This window comes from Gopherus flavomarginatus, chromosome 2, assembly GCF_025201925.1.
Source record: "Gopherus flavomarginatus isolate rGopFla2 chromosome 2, rGopFla2.mat.asm, whole genome shotgun sequence".
Lineage (NCBI taxonomy): Eukaryota > Metazoa > Chordata > Testudines > Testudinidae > Gopherus > Gopherus flavomarginatus.
The window spans coordinates 213,528,059-213,552,804 of NC_066618.1; the positions used below are offsets into that span (position 1 = coordinate 213,528,059).

Genomic DNA, 24,746 nt, shown 5'->3' on the forward strand with positions numbered 1-24,746 from the left:
TGAATAGGTTTCCTTGTTTTTATATGCTAAATGATGTCTTAGCCAGGCATTTGTGGTAACACCAAAGTGTGCTAGGTGCTTTCCTAAGAGAAAAAGGCCCAGTCCCTGGACTGAGTTCACAATCTAGATAAATAAGTAAAAGGCGTGAGACATGATGTAACATATATACAGTATGTGTAAACACAAAAAGTGCAAGTATAAAACATAAATTAAAATGACAAATATTCACATCTTACTCTTCAAGCTTGTCAGTCAGGAAGCTTCCTGTAGGCATCATGGCAGAGGTGAGCCTTCAGGAAGAACTTGAATTGTGGATGAGCTTAGAATATAGAAACCTGGACAGATTTTTATACTCTGAAACTGGTGAACAAGTTCCTATGTGGTTGGCATTTCTGGGACTTTATTAATGAGACTGCATGTGAAGTTGCTAAAAGGTACAGTAATCCAGCGGGCTTTTGGCTTTTTTGGTTTGAAAAGTAGTATCTCTGGCATAATTACTATAAGCACTTGTTAGCTAATGTTTAGAGCTGAATAAAATAAATGACATATTGCATGAAGTACATGAGAACGAGATCTTTCTTCTTTTCAGATAAGCAAGAAGGACAAATTGGAGCATCCTAGAACAGCTACCATTACCCCATCAGAAAAGACTCATTTCAGGGTCATTCTCAGCTCCGATGAAGTTGAAGATGATATTTTGGTGAAAGATTCTGTCTGCACGGTACTGAAACCTGAGCCAAGAACTCATCCTCTGTTTAAGCAAATAGAGGTTAAAGATTCTCTTGCGTCTGCAGTCATAGAACCTCTGCTGGAGATCCCTCAAGAATCATCCAAGTTAGATGCTGATCCTCTCCCCAGCCCATTAGTAGATAGTCCTTCAGAAGTAAAACCACCAGCAAAAATTGACTCTCCTTCAAAAAAGAAAGGTATTCATTTTGTATTTAAAAGAACTGGTACATTCCCACAGAGAGTTCTGAAATTTGATGAAGTTATCCCAAAACTGTAGCTTTACACTTTCAATTTTGAGATTTAAATACAACTAACATTTTTAATTTAAAAAAAAAAAAGCAATCAGAAAACCTCACAGACTACAGGCCAACTAACCTGCAGGCATTCCTGTTTAGATTCCCATATGAACAATGTTCAGAGTGCAGAAAACCGTGCCTCCCACAGCACTGTATTTAATACATGTATTAATCTCAAACCACCTAATTGTTATGACAATCAACAGGGGTGCACAAGCGAAGCCAACACCAGGGGCCTCATGATATTTACTTGGATGACTTAAAGGCTTTGGAACCTGAAGTTGCCGCACTCTACTTTCCAAAAAGGTAGCTTGGAGTTAGTGTTCTCATATGGCAAAGCTTATATTGCAAAATAATTTATCTGTTAGTTTTAGGAGTGGATGAGCCAATTGAGATAAAAGACCTCAGCCAATCCTTGTTCAAAATTCAAGCCTGTCTTTGAGCTTTTAGAGTATATAATAGGATAAATCAATGTTGAACTTGTTCTGTATATCTCTCTGCTTCTGATTTTGGCAAGAAGGAGAGAGAATGAAATATGATGTGAAAGTTTGCAATTGTGGTATTTCTATCCCAGCTGAACCGAGAAAGTGCTGGGGCCTTGTGGGAAACTTTAAACTACATAGCTATTTTGGGAAGCAGTATTATTCCCAGTAATTTGTCTTAGTGCTAATGTGTTTTCCCATGTAACTGGCATCACTGTTTTCATGGAGTGAAATTTGTATCCTTAGTGTTACAAAATAACTCCATTTATATAGTAAGAAAACGTATGTAACTGAGTTAACCTTTTTTCATATTCTATGTAGTTAAAATGTTTTAACTCCTAAGACACTCTCCAGTATGTCTTTCTAAGAACACCTTTAAAAGGAAATATTTAAATTCTACAGGCTTTACACACGGTCATAAAGCATCTAGTATATCTGCTTCATTTCAGAGAGAATCAGTAGCAGTAGAAAAGGTGAAATATGATACATCTAATAATTTTGAGAACAGGAGTACTTGTGATGCCTCAGACTAACAAATTTATTTGAGCATAAGCTTTCGTGGGCTACAGCCCACTTCACTGGATGCATAGAATGGAACATATAGCAAGGAGATATATATACATACAGAGAACATGAAAAGAACATTAAAGGTAGGAGGGTTGTCCCACTCACTCCAAGAGGCTAATTAATTAATTACTCTCAGTATCATGAGCATAAAATAGTATTTCACCATTATTAAGAGTTTTTTTTTTTAAGTTACTTAATTACTGATCGTTAGGCCCATGCACCTATTCAGTTTTCAGACCATTGGACAAATAATCTCTGTCTATTTATTAGAGTCTGATGGTTTGGTCTGGATCATTACAAAATAAGTTCCTATCACAAAGAATATGTCAGTAATGGTAGAGCACCTGACATTCCATTTTAATATTTCAATCCTGAGATGAAAGGAAATGTTAGTGAGAGAAAATACCTTGTGTGAACATCTGAGTGCACAAATACTCAGATTTCCTTTTTCAGAAAAGAAAATTTGGCAATTGTAGAACAACTCTTTAATTTTGTAACAAAATGTATTTGAAATACAAGAATATGTAGTGCTGCAATTGCATTTTGTATCGTGCTGCACGTAATACTGTGGTTGCATATAACTTAAAATACATGCATATGTGTATGCAAAAGAATTACATACACAAAATGTGAACTCCTTTCCTTTAGTGATTCTGATCCAAGTTCCAGACAGTGGACTGAGTCGGATACCCTCTCTGGTTCCCAGTCACCACAGTCCGTGGGAAGTGCTGCTGCTGACAGTGGCACAGAGTGCATGTCTGATTCTGCTATGGACTTGCCTGATGTCACGCTTTCTATCTGTGGAGGTCTAAGTGAAAATGGAGAGATCTCTAAAGGTATGTAAGAAACTAAGTCAAATTAAGCCAGAAACATGAATTGAGTACAGCCTAATTAAGTTATTTCAGGTTGTTAGTATTCTTATTTTAGAAGACTGCCATATGAAGCTTTTAGTTTTTATTTTGGAAGCATGAGAGAGCTGAAAACATGCTCCTATTTTATAGGCTTTGGGTAAATCAACTACTGTGGAATCATATATACAGTATTAAACTCTCAAACATTTGCAAAGGATAGATGATGTGTATTCATATTATGGGGGGATCAAGCCAAAACTGGACAAGAAAAGCTCCTATCTTCCTCACAGCTATTTCCCTCCTTCTGCTGCATCATATGTGAAATGTCTGACCACCTTTGGTACTGGCTCCCTCTGCGTTGCTTCCTTTGCCATTATATAAAACTTTAAAATTGTATTTGTATCCCATTTCTTGATAGACTTTCTTTTTAATCTCTTACTCTGCAAGAGGAAGGATGGCAAATGTCGTCATCTTGGACTTTAGAAATGAAGATTCATCTTCCTTTCCCCTCACAAAATATTTCCTTATCCTGATCTTTTATGTCACATTGGTTTTGTCTCTAGACTTTCCTGTTCAATTATTCGCACTCTGTAGAAAGTGAAAGTTAACCATTCATGTTTCTTACTCTTTTCTCTTTAAATGTCACTTATTTCCTGAACATAATGGGATATTTGTTAGCGTCTGTTTTATTCGATATTCAAGTTTTGCCATAATATTCCTCTCCAGCAGTCAAAGGGATGTAATTTTTTTATAAAGTCCAAGATTGATACACATTTTGAATGTATATCTTGGTGATGTGATTTGTATAAGGTATAAAAATCAGACTTGAATTATAAAAAGCTATATTTAAAAAAAAAACTTCCTCATGCAGGGCTGGGGGGGAGAGGGTTAGTGCACTGGGGGGAGAACTTAACTCAGTAACACTGAATTGCTGTAAAACTGCATAGTTGCTGCCAAAGTCTGTTATCAGTAATGGATACTTATTGGCACTCACAAAATTGTTACTTGTAGATCAGTGTGTAGATTTCATGATTTGATACACTTACTTTTTATTTTTAAAAAGAAACTTTAAATCAGTCTCACTTCCCTCCTGTACTACTTTACTACTTGTTACTGTGACTGGTGGAGTGGGGAGTCTGGAAGGTGAGGCCCTTTTGCAATTGAGGAAATGTTCATGGGAGCTTTCACCTTTTTCACCTATGATGTGGACCATTTTCAGCATCTCTTTTGCTTGATGTTAGAAAATCAGCAAAGGTAATTGAAAGCTCAAGGAAAAGGATTTATTAGTTTGTATACAAAATAACAGACTTACTAAAGGCAATCTCAAAAAGAGGAGGCAAAAATAGTTAATGTTTAACTGAATTTGATAAAAATGTCCTTGTATTGCAGAAAAATTCATGGAACATATTATTACTTACCATGAATTTGCCGAAAATCCAGGACTCATAGACAATCCTAATCTAGTGATAAGGATTTACAACAGGTAATTTCCCATTACTATAAAATGTTTACATGTCATATAGCTTTCCTTTTTTAGTAATACATTTTAAAGGTACTATATCTTTCAGTTCCAGTTCTAACTTATATTTCCATATGTATTTTGTATTTGTGATCTTTTGCTCATGCAACATGCCTTTGAATTGCAGGTTAAAGTCAGATTTGCATTTTCTAAAGCAAGATCTTGCAGCATTTGTCACTAACAGTAAACAGTGTGCATTAGGAAAACTGTTTGGCCTGAAGCAAACATTAATTGCATGTTTTTATGAGCAGCCTACAACAAAAATAAAACTTTATTTTTACCAAGCAAAGAGCATGTTGCACGCTAATCAGTTATTTCTACTGAATTCAGTCCTTATTGTAGCTTCTCATCAAGACTATCTCCTTAAACCAGGTACTATAACTGGGCATTGGCTGCACCCATGATTCTTAGCTTGCAGGTGTTCCAGAAAAGTTTGCCTAAGGTAAACTAACACAAATTTATACTTTAATGCAACTTGTATATATAGTAATACAGAACTATAATTTTAATATTTGTGTGTGTGCGTATATGTATGTATGTATACACACAAATTAACTAAACTAAACATTTTCAGGCTACAGTAGAGTCTTGGGTTAAAGACAAGATGCCCAAGAAATCTGGAAGATGGTGGTTCTGGCGCAAGAGGGACAGCATGGCTAAGCAAGTAATTGAAGCCTATTTTACCTTTTAATAGTTATGTGAATCAAAATCAGATGTGAAATTTTGCTCTTAACTGCATCAGACATGCTGATCAGATCTTTGGCAGTCAGTGCTATAAAACTGCATGTTCAATTATTCATCAATATTATGTAACTATTTAAATTGCTTTTGAGGTTTAGAGACTAAAATATCACTAGTAACATTACCAACTAAACACAATAAATTTGGATTGAAGGATCTTGGGGCTTGTTTAAATGCCCTGCAGTTTGGACTATGGGGATGTGAATTGCAGCACATACTAGCATGCTACACTGTAACTCCACTATGTGGATGCTGTTGGCACAAATTAAATTACCTAGTTTGTGACGCTGGGTACGTTTTAGTTCATGCCAGCATCCACATGAGGGAGTTGCAGCACAGCACACTGCAGTTCACACCCCCTAGTTCCCACTGCTGGGCCATGTAGACATGTATTTCAGGCTGTCCTCACTGTAAACCATCAATTGTCTTCAAAACTACTTTTCAAATAACTTGAATTTTGGGAACTTCTTGCAAATAAAAGGGAAATAGAAAAATGGGCACAGTGTTCTGTCAGTCTGCCCCTTACGTAATTACAGGACTCTCGTTTTGACTAGGTATTTTAGGTTGATTTAAGCTTTCTTCCAATACTTTTAACATGTGTTTCTTTAACTTCAGCACTTTTTAGAGTTTATCTTTAGTGAATCTAATGTTTCTAAAAGATGTTGGATTGAGAGCCTTGATTGCCACAAAATGGTCAGTAGCAGTGCCAATTTCCGTCATGCTCTCCTGCACACATACCACAATACCAAGCTTGGAGAGGTCCACTTCTTCTAAAGATGGCTGTCTGCAAGCCCATTCATGATCTCTTAAGTGCTACTGAAAGGGCTGTAAATTTTAATAGCAATTTCTGTTATAGAAATATTTACCTGCTAGGATCAAGACCACTAAACACTAGTTTTGTACTGATTTCATCCTTTTTCTGTTTTAAGACCGTCATAAGCAACTTGGTTGCAAGATTTTGACCATAGATGGTGCCCCAAAAAGTGCCTGATTAAAGCATTATTTACATTAATTAGTATCTGGTCTGCAGAGGCCTTCTTATTTGCCTACAGAATTAAATATTTTGAGGAGAAATGGTCTATGAAAGGATCTCTTATGAAGTAGTCCCCAGACTGAGCAAGTCTGAGTACCTCGTACAGATAGAGCAGCAAATTTACTGTTTATATGATAGCTATTTGGTTATGCCCCAAATTTAAATTAGTTCTTGTCAATGCAGATGCCTAAAATGTTGGTATGTTTTTGATTCTTGTGCTATCTTAGCCACCAGAGACAAAGGAGGGGAAGTCTGAGGCACAAAGAACAAATGACCTGCCAGCAACTACAAAAGAACAAGTTAATAGCAGGTGTGTTCCTGTCTGAAGATTCCTTTGCAGACTCAATAGTGTCATGATTTTTGAAGAATTCAATGGGGATTTACTGTGGGAAGAAATGTTTCCTCAGAGCTACTAAACAAAAACAGATAGTTTTGGCCAATACTTCTGCAAGAAACTGTGTGGAAGTAAACAGTTCAGGCACTAGCTATGCATACTAACTTCTTAAATCATATGACAATATGTAGGTGTGTGGTGTCTGGTTTCTTATTATAAAATCCTAATGTTCATTGGTGGATTTGCACAATAAGCCCCCTCCCCTTTTTTTGGTAACATACAAGAATCAAACAATAAACATAGTATTGAATGTAATGAGTCAATCACCCAAGAAGATAGTTGAAGACTAGTAGTAACAGCACAAAACTTCTTTCTGTCTAGTGCTGGCTGTTACAATAAGTCCCCATAATATTTTATTCCCCTTGCCTCTCTTCCAAGATTTTAGGAAGGGAAGAGAGTAAGGTTTAAGAAAGTATCTAAGTGTGCTATGGTGGTAGGAATACCCCCAAAAACTTAAATGTAACTCCAGTTATTTTAAATCCTGAAACTTTAGATTAATTGGCAAAGAAATAAAAACATACAAGGTAATCTTTAGAGGTTAGCCAGTAAATTGTGTAATTTATTAGTCCACCTTTAATCTTTTTGGTTCTCGGAGATCTGTCATTAAGAATTATTATAAAGTACTGCCCAATATTCCTTTTCATCTGTGGTGTAACTAGTTCAATAGCACAGCAGTAGTGACAAACAGGTCTCATCTTTTTTGCTGCTTTTACCCAACCTTAGTCAGCTCCAATGTAAATAGCATTGTTTCAAGGCTTCACCAATACCAGGATGTTACAAGACTTCTCTACCCCACCCTACTAGCATACACTAGCCCTGGTTTGACACATGCTAACTGCAAACCTCACTAATCTGTGGTTGAGTTTACCATTGTAGTGTGTCTTAGCCAGATTAAGATGTGGTGGGTATTTTTGTGTGTGTGCAAAATACACTTTCTATCCATAGATTAAATCTGTACACCTGAAGGGCTAATTTTCTCAAGGCCAGTGGCAAATCCTTGATACAAGCAGAAAATCTTGATACTTACAATTGGTCTTACACATATGAGAAGACATGAGTTTTAAGCCAATACAAAAAATCTTCTGCAGCTTACTTTTATTTTGGTTGATGTCATATTAGGCCGACAGAAGATGATTCTTCTAGTGATGAAGAGTCACAAGAGTTGAAAGAATCCCTAAAAATAGATTCTATCCCAGTGGAACATGCAAACCATGGGAACACGATCTCTTATAAGAAGTCACTTAGGCTGTCTTCAGACCAAATAGTAAGTCGTATATTTTTGCATGTTGCAGCTCTGATAAGTGTATTTTTTCATATTGAGTTCTTCACTAAATTTACTACAGTAACCACTGAACTTAAGTTTCTAATAAAAATAAAGTAGGTCCAGAATCACTTATATGGGGTCCCACATTTAACACTTTGGACAAGGAACAGCCAGATTTAAAGGACCAATGAAAGTTAACTCAGTAGTATAGAATAGGAAGTATTTTTCAGGAAGGAGATGTACATTGACTTTTTTTTAATTCTTTTTTTTTTTGTTTAACCAGAAGCTAATTGATGTAGAATAATGCTAAAATAAAATTGAGGATAGATTCCTTTACTAGCAGAGGGAGAACATTGAGAAATTTCCAGGATTGTTTCTTTTGGTAGGCAAGAGGTGTGGGTTGTTGTATCTGGATAGTGCACCAAGCTAACGTTGGATTCTTGTGAAATGGCTTTAATTTGAGGACACAATAAACATATAATTACAAATTATATTTAATCTGATCACACAAGTAGATGTGTATAAGCACCCACGACATTTCCTGCAGCTCTTTTGCTATTATATATAATATATATTTATAAACTCTTAACTATGCAAAACACTTTAATAATTTTGGTTTATTTTAAAGGCAAAATTGAAGCTCAGAGATGGTCCAAATGATGTTGTGTTCAGTATTACAACCCAATATCAAGGTACTTGCCGCTGCGCAGGAACAATATACCTCTGGAATTGGAATGACAAAATCATCATCTCTGATATTGATGGAACAATAACAAAGCAAGTACCGTCACATCATTGTTGCTTTTATTTAAATTTTGGATGATATGTTTCACTGTTGTTTATAGCACCTTCCTCTGAAGAGCTTATAAAGAGTGATTCCAAGGGAGTTTGAATCCAGCCTGTCCTCTATATTTACATCATAGTGAGAATCCCAGTGAAAGACTGCTGATTACAGTGTTGTTTGACTGTAATTTGTACTTCTACTTACAGTAATCTATGATGAGTTTTGAAAGAATATAAATGTATCACCAGTGGCTTTCAGTGATATCCTGGATTTTTTCTCCTCCAGTTTAGTGGGTGGCTTGAGACTGGGTGTAGTGGCTTGCTACTGCATAGTGGGCTCACTAATGGCTCAATCCAGACTAGCTACCAAAGCTTTGCCGTAATCGCTAGAATCTGTTGCACAGAGATTCTTTGAATCTTCCACAAATATTTGTTGCAAAACAAATTCAGTGACATGCATAAAAAAAATACAAAATCTCTCCTTGTAAACTTAGTTCCGATGGTTCTTGTTTTTAGGTCTGATGCCTTAGGGCAAATTCTCCCACAGCTTGGCAAGGACTGGACCCATCAAGGCATTGCAAAACTCTACCATTCCATCAATGAGTATGTATCTTACTTTGAAGCAACCGGGTATTTTGGATTACTGACTAATAGAATTAAAATGAATCCGATTAACTGAAACACATGCTATTGCTTTGCCCATGAACTACCACTTTCCTTGGTAATTTGATATTTTGCAATGTATTTCCAAGGAATAAATTCAGATTTTAGTTTTAAAAATTGTAGTTTTATAACAGAAATTCTAAAGACCTTCTTAACTGTTGTGCTGGTTGGGAAGCAGAATTGTAACTGTTCTTCAGATTGCAGTGAGTATGTTACACTTTAAAAGAATCATGAAAACACTTATTTTGAAAAAGTTATTTGAAATGTAAGTGTTGGGCCTAAACTGTGTGCTTTCAGTTATTTATATCTTGCATAATTTTATACATGTAAGTTACTGAACTCCAGATGTACATTGATCCTGCTTCTTTAAAATGTTCATTCTTTGAAAAGCATAGAGTCTAGTAATCTTTTTAATTGTTTAAATTTTGTTAACTTGACAAATATATTTTTCTCTCCTGATTTGGTCCTTTGTGTGGCAAACACTTTTCAAAAACATATTGACAGCACCATCATTCACCAGCAACCCTGGGAATAGCATTTAACTGCATTTAGTATTGTGCCTGAGGGATACAAGATGAGTAATTGTTTGGGGATATTTCCAAATAATTTATTTTTAATCGAAGTTTTTTAAGTTGAAGTTTAGAATCATTGCCTTGACGGATTAGATTTGAGGCCTTGGAACCTTCATGTTGACCTCAGATATAATGCAAAGGGCCAAAAGTTGCCTCTTCATGCCAATTACTGTCAATGGGAGTTGGGCAAGTTCAGTATCTTACGCACTGGAAGCAGCAATCTTGGCACTGTGAGCCAAATTTCATAGGCCGCTAAAAATGCACTTGCATCCGCTTGCACACAAGACCAACACTGTGTATATGCTCAAATGCAGCTTTTTTTCATGTGAATAAACATGTGTGCAAAGTCTGCAGGAACATTTTTAGAGATTTGCTGAACAACGAGTTTTCAGTAATTCTGACGTGACATACTGTAAGTAAATATTTTTGCCTACAAGCAGCAGCAGAACATTTTAATATGCAGAAATGGAGTCCTTATCTGCAAATGCACGTTTAATAATTGCTATAACTAATAGAGAGGGTTGAATAAGAGTTGGATATAGGTTTGTTTACAACATTAATTTTTTTTGCCAATTATCCAGAACCACCAGGTTGTGCATAAATCTAACCTGTAATAGTGTGATCGAAGTACTTAGTACCTGCTCTCCTTTTCCCTTCTCTATTAGGCTTGCTTTTTGAATCTTTAAATTATTACAGACTCTTCAAATTAGGGACAACCTCCTCTACCTGTGCATGGTGAGTGTACAATGAGGTTATTGCCCTGATTGGTGCTTCTAGGCACTACCATAATACAGTGATCTTGGCAAAACATTTTTTTGGCTGGAATATAAACTAAGCAGAATATTCTTCCTTAGGAATGGCTACAAGTTTCTGTATTGCTCTGCTCGTGCCATTGGAATGGCAGATATGACAAGAGGGTACTTACATTGGGTGAATGACAAAGGAACAATCCTACCCAGGGGCCCCTTGTTGTTGTCCCCCAGCAGCTTGTTCTCGGCCTTTCATAGGTAAGCACGTTGGTATTTTATTGGCAATTTTATTTGTAGTAAGGAGGCAGGGAAGTGGGCAGAGATAAATAGAAAAGGTGTGAGGAACTGAGTGAAATGGCTGCTTTATGAACTATCATTATACCATTGTTCTTATTTTTACCCCTGCAAACTGAAGAGGGCCCATGGCTTTATTATGACCCCCTGAAACCATTTGCTGATTCCGAAACGTTTCATTTGCAATATAATGTTTGTGATCATATGTATGTATGAAAAGCTGTTACAGCAGGTAAAGTGTCAGTCTGGTAAAGGAGGTGTTTGTCTACTCCTCTCCCTCTCATCCTGTGACTTACTCTTAACATAAGGTTCTGTATGTATCAGTAAAATTCTGTCCAGAGAAGTATGGCTGCAAAAACTGCAGAGTTGAACTTCCACAAGCTAATCTGGATTTTCCAGCTTTTCACTACCACACTGGACGGTATTAGAACCTTGGGAATTCTACATTGTAACAAGAATGTAATGATTAATATTATGTCTTATAAAGAACCCAGAAATGTTCAGCCTTCTAGATTTGTTATCTAAATATCTGAGACAATCACTGTTGGAAACTTCAGTAGACTTATCACTTGTCACTGATGATAGCTAATTAAGGTAAATGTAATATAGTCTTAAGCAAAGTAAAATAAAAATGAACTGACACAGTAAGTTGCAGCTAGCAGTGGCCCCAGTTCTACCACCCAGTAGTCACTGGTAAAACTGCCATTGTCTTCATTGAGAGCAGGACTGAGGGTAGGCCTAATGTGTTCCTATATATTCTCACTTGCCATTTTTCCTGATCTGCTTAAATGATCCTCTGAGGTAGCAGAGACCGTGTCAGAGCAGTTATGAATTTGGTTTGGCATGAAAATTTATGTGCAGAATCTGTTGACCCGCATTTTACTGCGATTGTCGATGAAGGAAAAATGAGTTATGTTTTATTCATCTTGGGCAAGTGGATTGTTTTGGTTTTTTTGTTTGTTTGTACAGCTGGTACAATATCTGTACATTGGAAATTTCAGCCACACAATGTACTGTGAGAATGCAAACACCAGCTGAATAGGGGGAATTACCCCTTTGAAATGGTGATTTAGGATTCAGTGATTGTGTTCAAATTTTATTCTAGGGAAGTGATAGAAAAGAAGCCTGAAAAGTTCAAAATCGAGTGTTTGAATGATATCAAGAACTTGTTTGTGCCGAATAAACAGCCTTTCTATGCTGCTTTTGGAAACAGGCCCAATGTAAGTCTGCACCTTTCTAATTGAAGGGTCAAAACACCTAAACAAATTTTATTTGTGAAGCAAGGGAAATAAGGGTTTTTTTGGTCCTTTTAGAAATGTAAGAAGGAAATTGAACAGCTTTAAACACCTGATGGCATTTCCTTTTTATGGCCCAGTCATACAAACACACTTAGAAATAACTTGACTTGTGCAAGCTGTTCTACTGGCTTTGGTGGAACTACATGTATTAGTGAAGTTACTCACATGTAAATGTTCTCAGAATCTGGCCTTTAATAAATATAACATTCCATCCTTTGGTGTTTCTGCAGTGGTGTTCACCACAGTATCTGAGAGCCAAAGTTTATTAATTCCATAGCAACTCAATGCAGAAACTTTATTCTTTCACACAATTCTCTTTCCTCTCTCCCTGACTTGTTTTCAACCACACAGGTACTGAGCCCTGAACCAGCAAGGAAGGGATGGGCCCCAAAAGTATTGCTTTTCCATTCCAGTAATGGAATATTCCCCCCAAGAAGCATTTTGTCATTTGTGGCCTAAGGCCTAGGAACAAATCTTACTTCCCAGACTGAAGCTGGAAGTTCATCTTATTTGCTGCTGTATATTCTAATCCTTTCTATGCTGTCTAAGGTTTATGGCTTCTAAATATGTCTGACGCTTTGCATGTCGTCTTTTTAACTTTTGAAGAGCCAAATTTCAATTACTTCAATCTACTTTTAAATGTATCTTCGTGTTCTTTCTGTAAAGTTTTTTTTTTTCTATTGAGCAGTGTTCACTCACATAAGGGAATCTGAAAGCAGAGTAATAACTTCCTTCTGCACCACTGTTCATGCTTTCTGCAGGATGTATTCGCCTACACGAAAGTGGGAGTCCCAGACTGCAGAATATTTACAGTGAACCCAAAGGGTGAACTGATCCAGGAACAGACAAAGGGAAACAAGTCCTCGTAAGACCACTTTTATTATTTCAAATGGTCAGAAGAAGTGGGGGAGGGCTGAGCTTCAAGCAAGACAGTAACCATTGTAACAGTGATGCTATAATATGAAATCTTAAGGACTTGTGTGAAATCCTGCCTACTAGAGATCTTCAGCCTCAGATATGTACTGAAATGTATTCAGAAAGAAAAATGTAAACTAAGTAAAGTGGAAAATAGCTTTTGGAGGAACACTACCTCTTTGACTGTCGGCTTTTGGAATTACATTTCTAAAGCTGCGCAACAATAGAACACTGACTAGACTGTGAAATAACCATCTTCTTTTTCTAATGTAGGTATTTCAGGCTAAGTGAGCTTGTGGAACATGTGTTCCCACTGCTCAATAAAGAACAGAGTTCTGCTTTTGTGTGCCCGGAATTCAGTTCCTTCTGCTATTGGCGACAACCATTTCCTGCGGTGAACGTGGAAGACCTAGCCTGAACAGCTCTGCTCACCTGGAGATGGGATTTTGTATCCAGTCATTCAACTTCAGTTTAAATATGAAGAGAGAACGTCTTTTCTGGAGATGCTAATTTATACATTGGTACCATGAGTCTTACTTGAGAGTACTTTAAGTCTATGGGTTTGGCACAAACAAACAAACAAAATGCAAAGTTTCTGTTTGTCCTTTGACTTTTTAAGGCATTTGAGATTCGCCTATGTGATAGCAGCAGTACTGAGATACTAGATGGCAACACAAAGGTGGAGTTTTTGCTGCATCTTTGCCTTTCCATAGATACAAAACTTACTTTAAATATAGACTTTTTGTATATTAGTCTCCTTAATATTTTTTTTTTTAAAAAGAAGCCAAAAAGTGCATGGAAGCTGCCAAATAGACTATCAGCCATGTTATAGCAGTTATAGACTAATTTTCAATTGGTAATTAGGCCATTTTAAAAAGGAGTAACTGTCTGAAACAACTATGGCTTCATTTCTCATAAACAAAATATAGAAGATGTCTTAAACATTAACCACCTGACAGAAACTAAAGATATAAAGTTCCTCCTTAAATGTAAATAGTATTGTCACATGTACAGTCCAGGGTATATTAAAGGTAGAGGCTGTGCTTGTGCAGCAAGGTGCCACTCATGTTAACTCTACCTCTTACATTTTTCTAAACATACAGTGATTTGACCATATTATGAGCTTCTTGCGTATTTTCAATCCATGTCTTGAGAAGTTTCAGTATGCCGTTGGATTCTTGAATGACTTTTGTTATTCCCAAGCTGCAACCTTCCATGGCAATTTTCAGTCCAGAGATTGAATAGCTGTAATACCTGAGAAGTTGGCATTTTTTTACAGCATTGAAATGCATATATGTGTGCACAGTAAAAAGCATGTACAGATTATATTTGGGGAGTTGTCATTAAAGAAAATTATGTATTTAATTTTTTTAATTGATTCTACTGCAGGCCTTCCCAGAATTCTGTATTAAGAGTTTTCAGTTGTTGAAGCAAGGACTGTGCAGCAGTGAGCCCCCAGGCGCAATGTTTGTGTTCTGAATGCTGTATAGCAGAGTAGAGCCAACAGAGTTTTCAGGTAAATGACAAGCATTGCTGTGTGGCCATTCCTTGGTTTCAGACCTGCGCCTGTAAATTACTGTATTATGCTAACTGCCTCATAGGCCTAATACTTACCAACTCCAAAAGCAGTTTGCCTGCAGTCTTCACTGGGTATCCCAAAAATTCTTGAAGGCAAAGGTTTTTCCTTTTGGTTTGTACAGCAAACTTAGGAAGGGTATAGTATAAAGCTGGAGTGAAATTCTGTGCTGTGCCTTTAGAGGTGCAGAGTCGAAGTGAGGATGTTGACCCTAGGCTGTCAGTGAAAACAGCAGATTTGGTAGATTTCTTTTTTAGAAGGAATCTTTTTTATTTCCTTTGTCAGTCTGAGAATTCTCCATGTGAGGTTCTAACATGAGGCGCTAACTCCAGTCAACTGAAAAACAGATTCACTGAATATTTTTGGATCAACGTATCATTTGAAGTAGGTTATTTTTAATGACTAGCTCACAGCAACTGGAATTATAAGCAAAGAGGTGAAGTCGCAAAGGGGACCTGGCTCTTTAGTGAAGGAAAGGAGAAAGCGAGTTACATCAGTTTGAACTTTTTTGTGCCATATAAACAAATGATTTAAACGGCAGCCTCATTAGAGTATATGGATTTCATAGTATGCTAATAATCATTTCTGCAGAAAAGTTGGCCATTTCCCAAGTCTTAGTGGTTAAGTAGATGGGACTACATTTTTTTCATGATCCAAACAAATGTCTAAAGATGTTGTTTTATAAGTTAGTATTTGCAGCAACCATAATTGTACTAGGATTACTCAATCAAGAGCCACAGTCTGTCTTTAATGCAAGCAGTAGTGGGCTGCAAATGCTATTGCTGGTTTATTGTTTATGGTTTATTGTTTCACAGGTTCAGATCAGAACGGAACATGGCCTATTTTATAGATCACTGCACTGAGCAAAGGCTTATAAACCCTAGTCTTTAAAAGCCCTGTATCTGTTTTTATTTTCATTCTTGGTTTCTTCTAATAGGGAAAACCATTTCACAAAGGGTAAAATTTTCATAAGTTGCTTTGAAAATCAATGAGATACAGGCTATTAAGTGAAAAATTTTCCTCACAGTGATGAGAAAATCTTTCCACAAAAGGAATGGATCTGGATCTCCTAGATCAGTTCTTCTGGAGTAGTCAGAATTTCCTTCACCACTTTTAGCTCATTCTCTGATGGCCTTAGCTTAATGCAGTTGTTGTTTTTTAAGCACTTGATGAAAAACTTAAAACATCCTGATGAAATTCCAAATTGGGCAGAAGGCAAGAATGTGGCTGTATTGTACTTTGCTAGTTTTCTCTTAATCTGGGTTTTCATGTTCTCTACAGTTTGACACATACAGTGATGAATTCTGTGCACTTTAAGGTGAGGACAGGGTAAAATCAGTATAAAACCTGTTTTAAACAATAAACTGAATAGGGTCAAATGTTTCCTTTAAGCACCAGTAGTTTAAATTAATGTGAGCACTTGGATTGTGTTGCAATTTTGGGGTGAATTTTTGGCATTTAGGAATTTCCAAAAAGCTGCTGAATAAATATGCTGCCCTTTCACTCTGTCTGTCATAGTTACAATTCTGCTATATCATTTTTGATACAATGCAAACTTGTTTGAATCTTTTTGATAAGCAAATTGTTTTTTTTAATTTGAAACCAACTTGCATTTGGAGCCCTACTCAGATTAGATGGTAATATTACTTTAGAATCCATTTTGGGGACTGAACTTGGTTATTCTGTGCAGACTATTACTTACATACTTAGGGAAGTAAAATGTCCAGTATTCCAAACAAATTCTAGAAAAGAAATCTCATTAACTGTCAAATGGTAGGTTTGTGCTACAGTATTACAATATGAAGTGGATACATTAGAATTAGTCTGCTTCCTTTATTTTACCTTGGTAGAAATAGATGGTTTGAAAACAATGTTTGTGCTAAGCCTATTTCAGATCAGCACAAATTAACTCATTCTTTCTGTGAAAGAGAGGAGCTTTTAAGCGTGTGTACACACACACCCTCTTAAGACTGTTGTTGAAGATGCAGATCCCCTTTGCACTGGAACAGTGTTTGACACCATAAACTTCCACAGTATTTATCTGGGGATAAAAAAGGAACACTGCAGTTCAGATCTAGTCAGTCCATCGGACACTGTCCATTTCTATAGTGATCATAACTTAGTCACTTGTATGTATAGAGGTAAGCATTTCTGGATTTTTTTTTTTTACTTTCATGTGTTTAAGCTTGTACTTCAAAAATGTGGGGCTTCTAATCTCTGAGTATAGAAGTGCCGGTGTGAAGCTGGATCATGTATTCTTAGCCTTGTGACATCATTATTACTGTTTCTAAAACATAAGTCTTCAACTGGAAAAGTTTTAACACTTAAAATTGCCAAAAGTTATGTAATTTAAGCCAAATGGGTAAAGAGATACATTTGACATTGTATTCAAGTCTCCTAGAAATAGACTTTTGAAGGAGTTAAGCAACTGAATTACACCATTATGAAACATTAGAAATGTCTAGTAAATTTTAGATGCCTTTGAATTGTCACTTTTGCCTAAGAAAGTTTTGTTTCCTATGTTAAATCCTGCTAAGTAGGATGAAACTCTGCTTCATCATTTAAAAAAAAAAAGTGTTTATCTCCAGATGAAAGCTGCATTTTGGTTTGTTTTTAAGGTGAGGGTCAGGAAAACTCTTTTTAATACTTTCTATTTCATTATTAAATTGAGAACATGTGAAATAGTTGATTGTTAAACTACACAATCACTAATAAGTTAGTGTTAAATTGTCAACTCTGAATATGCCAGTACAGTGGTCTTTGTAAAGACTGGACTGTCTTTGGGTAAATAACCTACACTTTTTGGTGCAATGTTTATTGATGTTCAAAACAGTGTTGCCACAATAAACAAACTTAAACTAAAGAGTTTTCTTCTCTTTCTTTTTAAAGAATGAAATTCTCATTGGCTCTTATAATAAATTGCCAAAGTTCGACATAAGGATGTATGTAAACCAGCATTTCATATTTTAGATGGAATCAGGTTTATCTAATAAATACCTATTTTAAAAAAAAATCATCAGGAAGAAAAGCAAATGTTCCTTTGGAATACTTTCCAGGGGCTGATTAATGATATACAATTACTGTAAGGTTGCTGATTTTATTTTTATCAGTACAGGTAACAGAATTGAACAAGATGAGGTACTAATACAGATCACGTTTCACATACAGTCTACTAGGGAAGTTTTACTTGTTCTAGTCACTTGATATTTTCAATGAGTTACTTTTATCCAACCAGCTTTTTTTACTCTATTCATGATAATCCATCTGATTCAGTAACTTCTAATTTGAGATAGTAGTGAATTGTGTACAGAAATACTCACTAGACAAATAAGTTGTGCCTTTGACTTTTCACAGTATAAATGAGTATGTGCTTGATGTTTAAGTGGTGGGAAGGGCATACAATTTCCTCTTGTACAGAGCTCTATAGCTGAGCCCCAGACCACCTCAAAACTACTGGAGTGTGGGCTCTGCTACAGCAGATGTGGTGCCACTTCCAGCCAGTCTTCCTGGTGTACTCTATGTACTTTGCCTACTGTCTGACTGGGGATAGCACATGTGGCAACTTAAAGTAACAGAGATTTGCGGTCACTTACATGGCCACAAGTAGCATAATACCAGGGATTGCCCACAATATTTACTTAAAGTGGCAGAAATAATCTGTCCTCGTTCTAGATACAGGATCCCAAACAAGATGGACAAACATCTGGACTAGAATGGCAAACCCTGTAGTTCAGTGTGCATAGACCTACTGTTAGGAGATGAAAAGTCTCGCAAAGTCCTAATGTCTCAGAGCACCAATGGCAATGGAAGAAGTTGACATAAAGAAAGAGACTAGCTGTGGTGCTGCTGGGTTGGAAAGAACACAGGTCCCAAAAAGGTGTACACACAATGTAATTTTTTACCTTGAAAAAAGCAGGCCTACCCGAGGCTGTATCATTACTGAAGGCAGTCAGATTGCCCTCTCTGAATCAAGTGTCTATTTCCTCTGCTGTGGTGTGGGAACACTGTTCTGCACCTGCATCGAAGAGATCTGTGAGGCAGGTGAGTGATCTGATCAGAGGCACCAGCTGAACTGACTGGCTAGCTAAAAACTGTACCTCAATATTTCTATGCTCTTGTAGCTAAGACCTCCACAAAACCCAGACCAATGTTTCAAAACTGGATGACTCAGAGGTGGCCTAAAACCCAGGCAAGAGCCAGGTGGAAATTGTGATGGAAGAGCCAAAGGTGAATAGCAAAGCAGTCGGTTTTAAAACAAACACCCTACACTTCTACTGGCTGTGCTGCACACATGCTTTCCAAGGCTAAAAAGGGAGGCTAGACAGTGCAATGTTTAGGCTCTGCTTTTTCTCCACTTACTCTTCCTAGACATTACTCTATACAAAAGCATATTAATCATACAATAATGCCCCTTACTGGAAAGCTGTCTATTGTAAAATCTCTCATCATATTTTTGAGATAACAAACTGCTTAATATTATACACAGTTAAAGCATATATCATAACTTAACACACCACCAACTGGCTTTTACTCCGACTTAACTTTACAAAGCTTGAAAGAACAATCCTTAAAACGTCTGCTGCATACCTTGCAGGTGATTTGATATTGGAGTGAACACGGGTCTGTCTTGTGACAACAAGAGACTGACTTGCACTTGGTTCCTATGGCACTGTGGTGTTTGTTTTGAGTCTGTTCTGTTCTCTCTCTGTCCATCTGTGTCCTGCTAATCAAGTTTCAGTGGACTGCATAGTTCACTGGCCTCTATTCAACTTCTTTCATTACTGCTTGCAGTAGTAAGGCTGGGGCTAGACATCACGATACATGTGCATCTTGACATCAAGCATGGTACCAGGCTACTATTAATGCAGTCTGTGGCCTGGTCTACACTATGTGATTTTAGCAGCGTTAAACTGATTTAACGCTGCACCCGTCCACACAGTGAGGCCGTTTATATCCATATAAAGGGCTCTTTAAACCGATTTCTGTACTCCTCCCTGACGAGAGGACTAGTGCTGAAATCAGTATTACCATATCGGATTAGGGTTAGTTTGGCCGCAAATCGACGGTGTTGGCCTCTGGGCAATATCCCTCAGTGCACCATTGTGACTGCTCTGGACAGCAATCCAAACTTGGATACACTGGCTAGGTAAACAGGAAAAGCCCTGTGAACTTTTGAATTTCATTTCCTGTTTGCCCAGCATGGCGCTCTGATCAGCATGGATGGCGATGCAGTCCCAAATCCAAAAAGAGCTCCAGCATGGGCCGTACGGGAGATAATGGATCTGATCACTGTATGGGGAGACAAATCTGTTCTATCACAGCTCCGTTACAGAAGACGAAATGAGAAAAGCATTTGAAAAAAATCTCCAGGCTATGATAGACAGAGGCCACAGCACAGTGCTGTGTGACAAGCGTAACAGAAAGCCAAAGAATCAAATGGACGCTCATGGAGGAAGGGAGGGGGACTGAGGACTCCAGCTATCCTGCAGTCTCCAAAAAGCATTTGCATTCTTGGCTGAGCTCCCCATGCCTGTAGGGTCAAACACATTGTCCGGGGTGTTTCAGGGTATACCTCGTCACTCTACCCACCCCCCGGTGAAAGAAAAGGGGGAAAAAAAATCATTTCTTGACTTTTTTTTATATGTCACCCTACCAGCAGCATGCAGTAGACATAGAAGCAGTGCTGCGGCAATGAATAGCAGCATCCTCTCCCCTCCCCGGTGGCAGACAGTACTGTGCAAAAGGACTGATAGCTGTCCTCGTTATCAGCCCAGTAGTGCTCCTGGCTGGCCTCAGGTGAGGTTGGCCAGAGGCACCTGGGTAAAAATAGGAATGACTCCTGGTCATTCCTGGTAGATGATACAGAATGGCTGGTAACTGTCGTCATAGCAACTGGGGGCTGAGTTCCATCAGCTCCCCCTCTTTCGTGTCTAAAGAAAAGATTCTGTACTGCCTGGACTATCATAGCAGCTGGAGGCTACCTCCCCCTCATTTTATCTCACTAAAAAGTCAGTGTTTCTTATTCCTGCATTCTTTATTACTTCATCACACAAATGGGGGACACTGCCACAGTAGCCCAGAAAGATTGGGGGAGAAGGGAATCAACAGGTGGGGTTATTACAGGGGCACCCCCTGTGAATGGCATGCAGCTCATCATTTCTGCAGGATCTGACATGGAGCAGCTGTGCTCTCTGGTTCTCTAGTACGCTTGCCCTATATTCTAGCCAGGACTGATTCTATTTTTAGATAAACCATAAAGGAGGGATTGACTCAGGGAGTCATTCCCATTTTTTTCTTTGCGCCCCCAGCCAACCTCAGCTAAGGCCAGCCAGGAGCACCCATGACAGCAACAAATGGTACAGAATGATTGATAATTGTCATCTCATCACCAATTAACAATGGCACAGCAGATGGTACAGAACAACTGGAAACCATCTCTGCTACCTTGCAATGGCAAATGAATGCTGCTGTGTAGCGCTGCAGTACTGCCTCTGTCAGCGGCATCCAGTACACATACGGTGACAGTGACAAAAGGTAAAACGGTCTCCATGGTTGCCATGCTATGGCGTCTGCCAGGGCAATCCAGGGAAAAAGGGCGCAAAATGATTGTCTGCCGTTGCTTTCAAGGAGGAAGGAATGAGTGACGACATTTACCCAGAATCACCCGCGACACTGTTTTTGCACCATCATGCATTGGGATCTCAACCCAAAATTCCAATGGGCAGGGGAGACTGTGGGAACTATGGGATAGCTATGGGATAGCTACCCACAGTGCAACGCTCCAGAAATCAATGCTAGCCTCGGTACATGGACGCACAGCGACGAATTAATGTGCTTAGTGTGGCCACGTGCACTCTACTTTATACAATCTGTTTTACAAAACCAGTTTATGTAAAATCGGAATAATCCTGTCGCGTAGAGTGTTTCTCCACTCAAGACTAGCTTCTGTATTTTCTCTTCGGCTTTTTGCACTTTTTAAAAAACAGTCAATGCTGTACTGTGACTAAATTCCTATTCCAAGGTAAATTGCACAAGCTCACTTAAAGTAACTTGTGGTCTGTCTGAATCTATACAGGTCAGGATACCACACTGCTTCTTTGTCTAGGATGGCTGCTATGGTAGTTCATCTAGTTCCCAGAAATGTGAGTAGTTGTTTATAATAACGAGGTGGTGTTTGGTGAAAAGGTCCATTCCCACTTTGCTCCAAGGTCAGTTGGGCAATGTTTTTTCTTGTCTTTTAGCGGCTTTATCTGCATTTCCTCACCTGTATCACATCTGCTCACCATGACTCAGAAATCCTTGGTCATGTTTGGCCACTATGTGGAATCTGTCTTTCTGGATACAGACCTCTGTTTTAGAATAGTTCTGACAAATTCTTGTTTGTTCTCAATGATCTGGTTATTCTGCTTTGACTGCCTTTATATACGATGCTATCTGGCAAGCTCCTCTCATCTCCATAGTTCTAGTGTTCTTGAGAGGTCTTCGTGTGTGTCTGCCCAGCCGCAGAATGACAAACACTAGCTCTTGTAAATCTCTGTCTTGTATGATTTGTTCTCAGATTCTTTCCAACCTGCCTTGAAACTGGCACATAACAGGCTTGACTGATGTTCTTCTGTTAGATTGTTATATTTCCATGCTGCAAGGCTTCTCCGGCTAAATCATCATCAGCAGCAGCAGCACTACCCCCTGTACTTCTCTATCACTGATTCATTAGACAAAGCTTTTTTTTTTTTTTTTTTTTTTTTTTTTTAAAGGGAGCTTGCCTGCCAAGTGGGTTTCCCTGAGCGCTCAGCTCACATTGTTTCCATGAATCATTTCTAGGACAGCCACCAATATTGTAACAACACTTGAGTCACACATCGCCTGGAGCCAACTTCTGGGAGGAGTGTAAGGAAACTTAAGGAGTCTCTCACTTCTTTGCCTATACTAGGAGCAAACTGGTTGTCATGATAATTGGCTCACAGAGAGTGAGGCCATCGGGCCTATGTCTACACTAAAAGACATGGCTTGAAAGCATGAAGCGGACTTAAGGCCAGAGGAAAATACACCCCACCCCCTTAGCATGCTGTATGACAAAGCAAGCAGCTGTATAACACTTCAAGCGGCACTGTGGTTTCAGGGAAAATAACATATAACTTCCAGTGAAAGAAGGAGAAGACTTAAGTTATGAAGCGTTGAGTGTGCTGTCTATCACTAGCTGAGAGACAGCAGCTCCTGTGCTTAGTAGTTTTCCTACTATACACTGCACAAAATCCTAGCCTCAGCTTAGCTCTGACTTGCTCACTGGAAAACAAGAATGTGCCAACAACTTTTACTAAAGATTGTGTTTAAAGTTCCAATAGAGATTGATACTTTGCTTATAAAAACTACAGTCAAACAAGTCTATGAAGAAACTTTGACTCAGAATTCCATGATAGAGTAACAGTTTCTTCTGTAGCTGATGTATTAGCTTCTCAAACTGACCCTGAAAGCTGAGCTCATTCTGTTTCCAAGCAATGAGCTAAAGACTTCCCACAACAGAGTTCTTAATGAGCTTCTATTCCAAAGTTACCACCTCAGCTGTAACAAGATGTTGACTAGATATATATTTATCAGACCTCATCACAGGAAACCTCCTAACAACTGTAGTCATACACAGACTAAGAGCTGTTCTGGATTTGTCAGTAGAAAAGTTAAAATATTTACACATCACTGCTATAAATAAAACTATAAACTGAAGTTTTTAATAGTCTACTTGGTATAGATTTTTACACATCTGCAGCATGTTCCCACTCAGATTGCTGTTGGATTTTTTTCTAGCCACAAAAAGGATCAAAATATGACCAGATTTAATGAGCTAACACATAATTTGACTGGTCACCACTTTAATGAAGGCACGAGGAAATCTACAGTGGCGTCTAAAATGTACTTCATCTACTCAAGACAAAGGGAAGCCTTCTATCTGGTTGGAGTACATAATGTAAAATACACCCTTGTCTGAAAGTTTGTCACTGCTGCTACAAATAACATGGTTACTAAAACAAAGACTAAAGAAAATGTTCTTCAGGTTGTGTATTTGGCAGCACGCTAGTTAAGAGACAGCTTTGATATTCCCTGCTGTAGCCAGTTTTCCCCTGTGGTTGGTGGGTTTGTCACCTAGCATCAGGGTAAAGACTTTTTTTTCTTAATTGTAAAACCTCTGAAAATTGGCACAGGAAAGTGTAGTTTTTGAAAGGTAGTCCAGTTCCAGTTGAATGCACTTTTTCTAATGGCTCACAGATAACCGTTAAGTTTGCTGTTGCTAGCTTTAGCACTCATACTGGAGGGAAAGTTGAAGTTTGTTCTCAACAGTTTTTGTCTTAAGCTTTCAAAGCCAGGCGCTATGACTCAAAGGAAGCTTCTGCTCGTCTTCCTTTTCCCCCCTATCAGCAGAAAGTGACTCAGTTCTGCATCAAGTACTTGAGTTAGGGCCAAATTCTCTCCTTACAGGTGTTTCCAGTTGAATATGATGTGACTGATTTATTTTGCAACTGAGAGCGGAGGTTTACTTTTGAACAGACAAACAATATCTTTTTTGCCCAGAGTAACCATTGTCCATAATTCCCTTGAGCTATTTTTCTCTTAAATGAAGGCTGCTGACCCAAAGATCAGCTGTTCAGATACTAAACAACCCAATATCTGGGCAGAGATCAGCTCAGTCCTATGTAATCATCACTTCCTCATCTCTGCACTAGTGGAAACATGAAAGTAGCAGACCAGAGGACTAAAATTGTAGAGAACAAAAATGTAGGATTTCAAATGACCAGGTTTAGGCTTATGGAACTGACGGGGGGGGGGGGGATGGAAATCAGCAAATTGTTTACTAAAGAGTACTATGAGAGCAAATTAGAGAGCTACCTATGGAGACTGGGTACAAATTTACTGTTTGATACAATTTCTACTCTGTAGGGCTTGGGGGAAGGAGTTAGTTTAACTGTTGTAAACATGCCTTTTACAGTGGCAGAACTTAGAAGTCTTGCGGGGGGGGGGGGGAAGGTAAAG

The 24,746-nt window shown here is 38.2% G+C and overlaps 1 protein-coding gene across 13 annotated transcripts in view; it reads left to right on the forward strand.

Annotated features, from left to right (window-relative positions):
• The window catches only part of LPIN2 (lipin 2), a 74,800-nt gene extending 57,211 nt beyond the window's left edge, over nt 1-17,589 (forward strand). For 12 of the 13 annotated variants that reach the window (XM_050942127.1, XM_050942140.1, XM_050942133.1 and 9 more), the window contains 14 exons: nt 590-926; nt 1,232-1,331; nt 2,723-2,910; nt 4,315-4,408; nt 4,817-4,886; nt 5,019-5,108; nt 6,446-6,528; nt 7,732-7,876; nt 8,505-8,653; nt 9,176-9,262; nt 10,749-10,901; nt 12,043-12,157; nt 12,997-13,100; nt 13,424-17,589. In XM_050942127.1, the coding sequence (XP_050798084.1) occupies nt 590-926; nt 1,232-1,331; nt 2,723-2,910; nt 4,315-4,408; nt 4,817-4,886; nt 5,019-5,108; nt 6,446-6,528; nt 7,732-7,876; nt 8,505-8,653; nt 9,176-9,262; nt 10,749-10,901; nt 12,043-12,157; nt 12,997-13,100; nt 13,424-13,568 (1,860 nt within the window). In that variant the 3' untranslated portion in view covers nt 13,569-17,589. The remainder of the gene's footprint in view (nt 1-589; nt 927-1,231; nt 1,332-2,722; nt 2,911-4,314; nt 4,409-4,816; nt 4,887-5,018; nt 5,109-6,445; nt 6,529-7,731; nt 7,877-8,504; nt 8,654-9,175; nt 9,263-10,748; nt 10,902-12,042; nt 12,158-12,996; nt 13,101-13,423) is intronic. The other variant, XM_050942137.1, reaches the window with a different exon arrangement.
• Nucleotides 17,590-24,746: the final 7,157 nt, after the last annotated feature.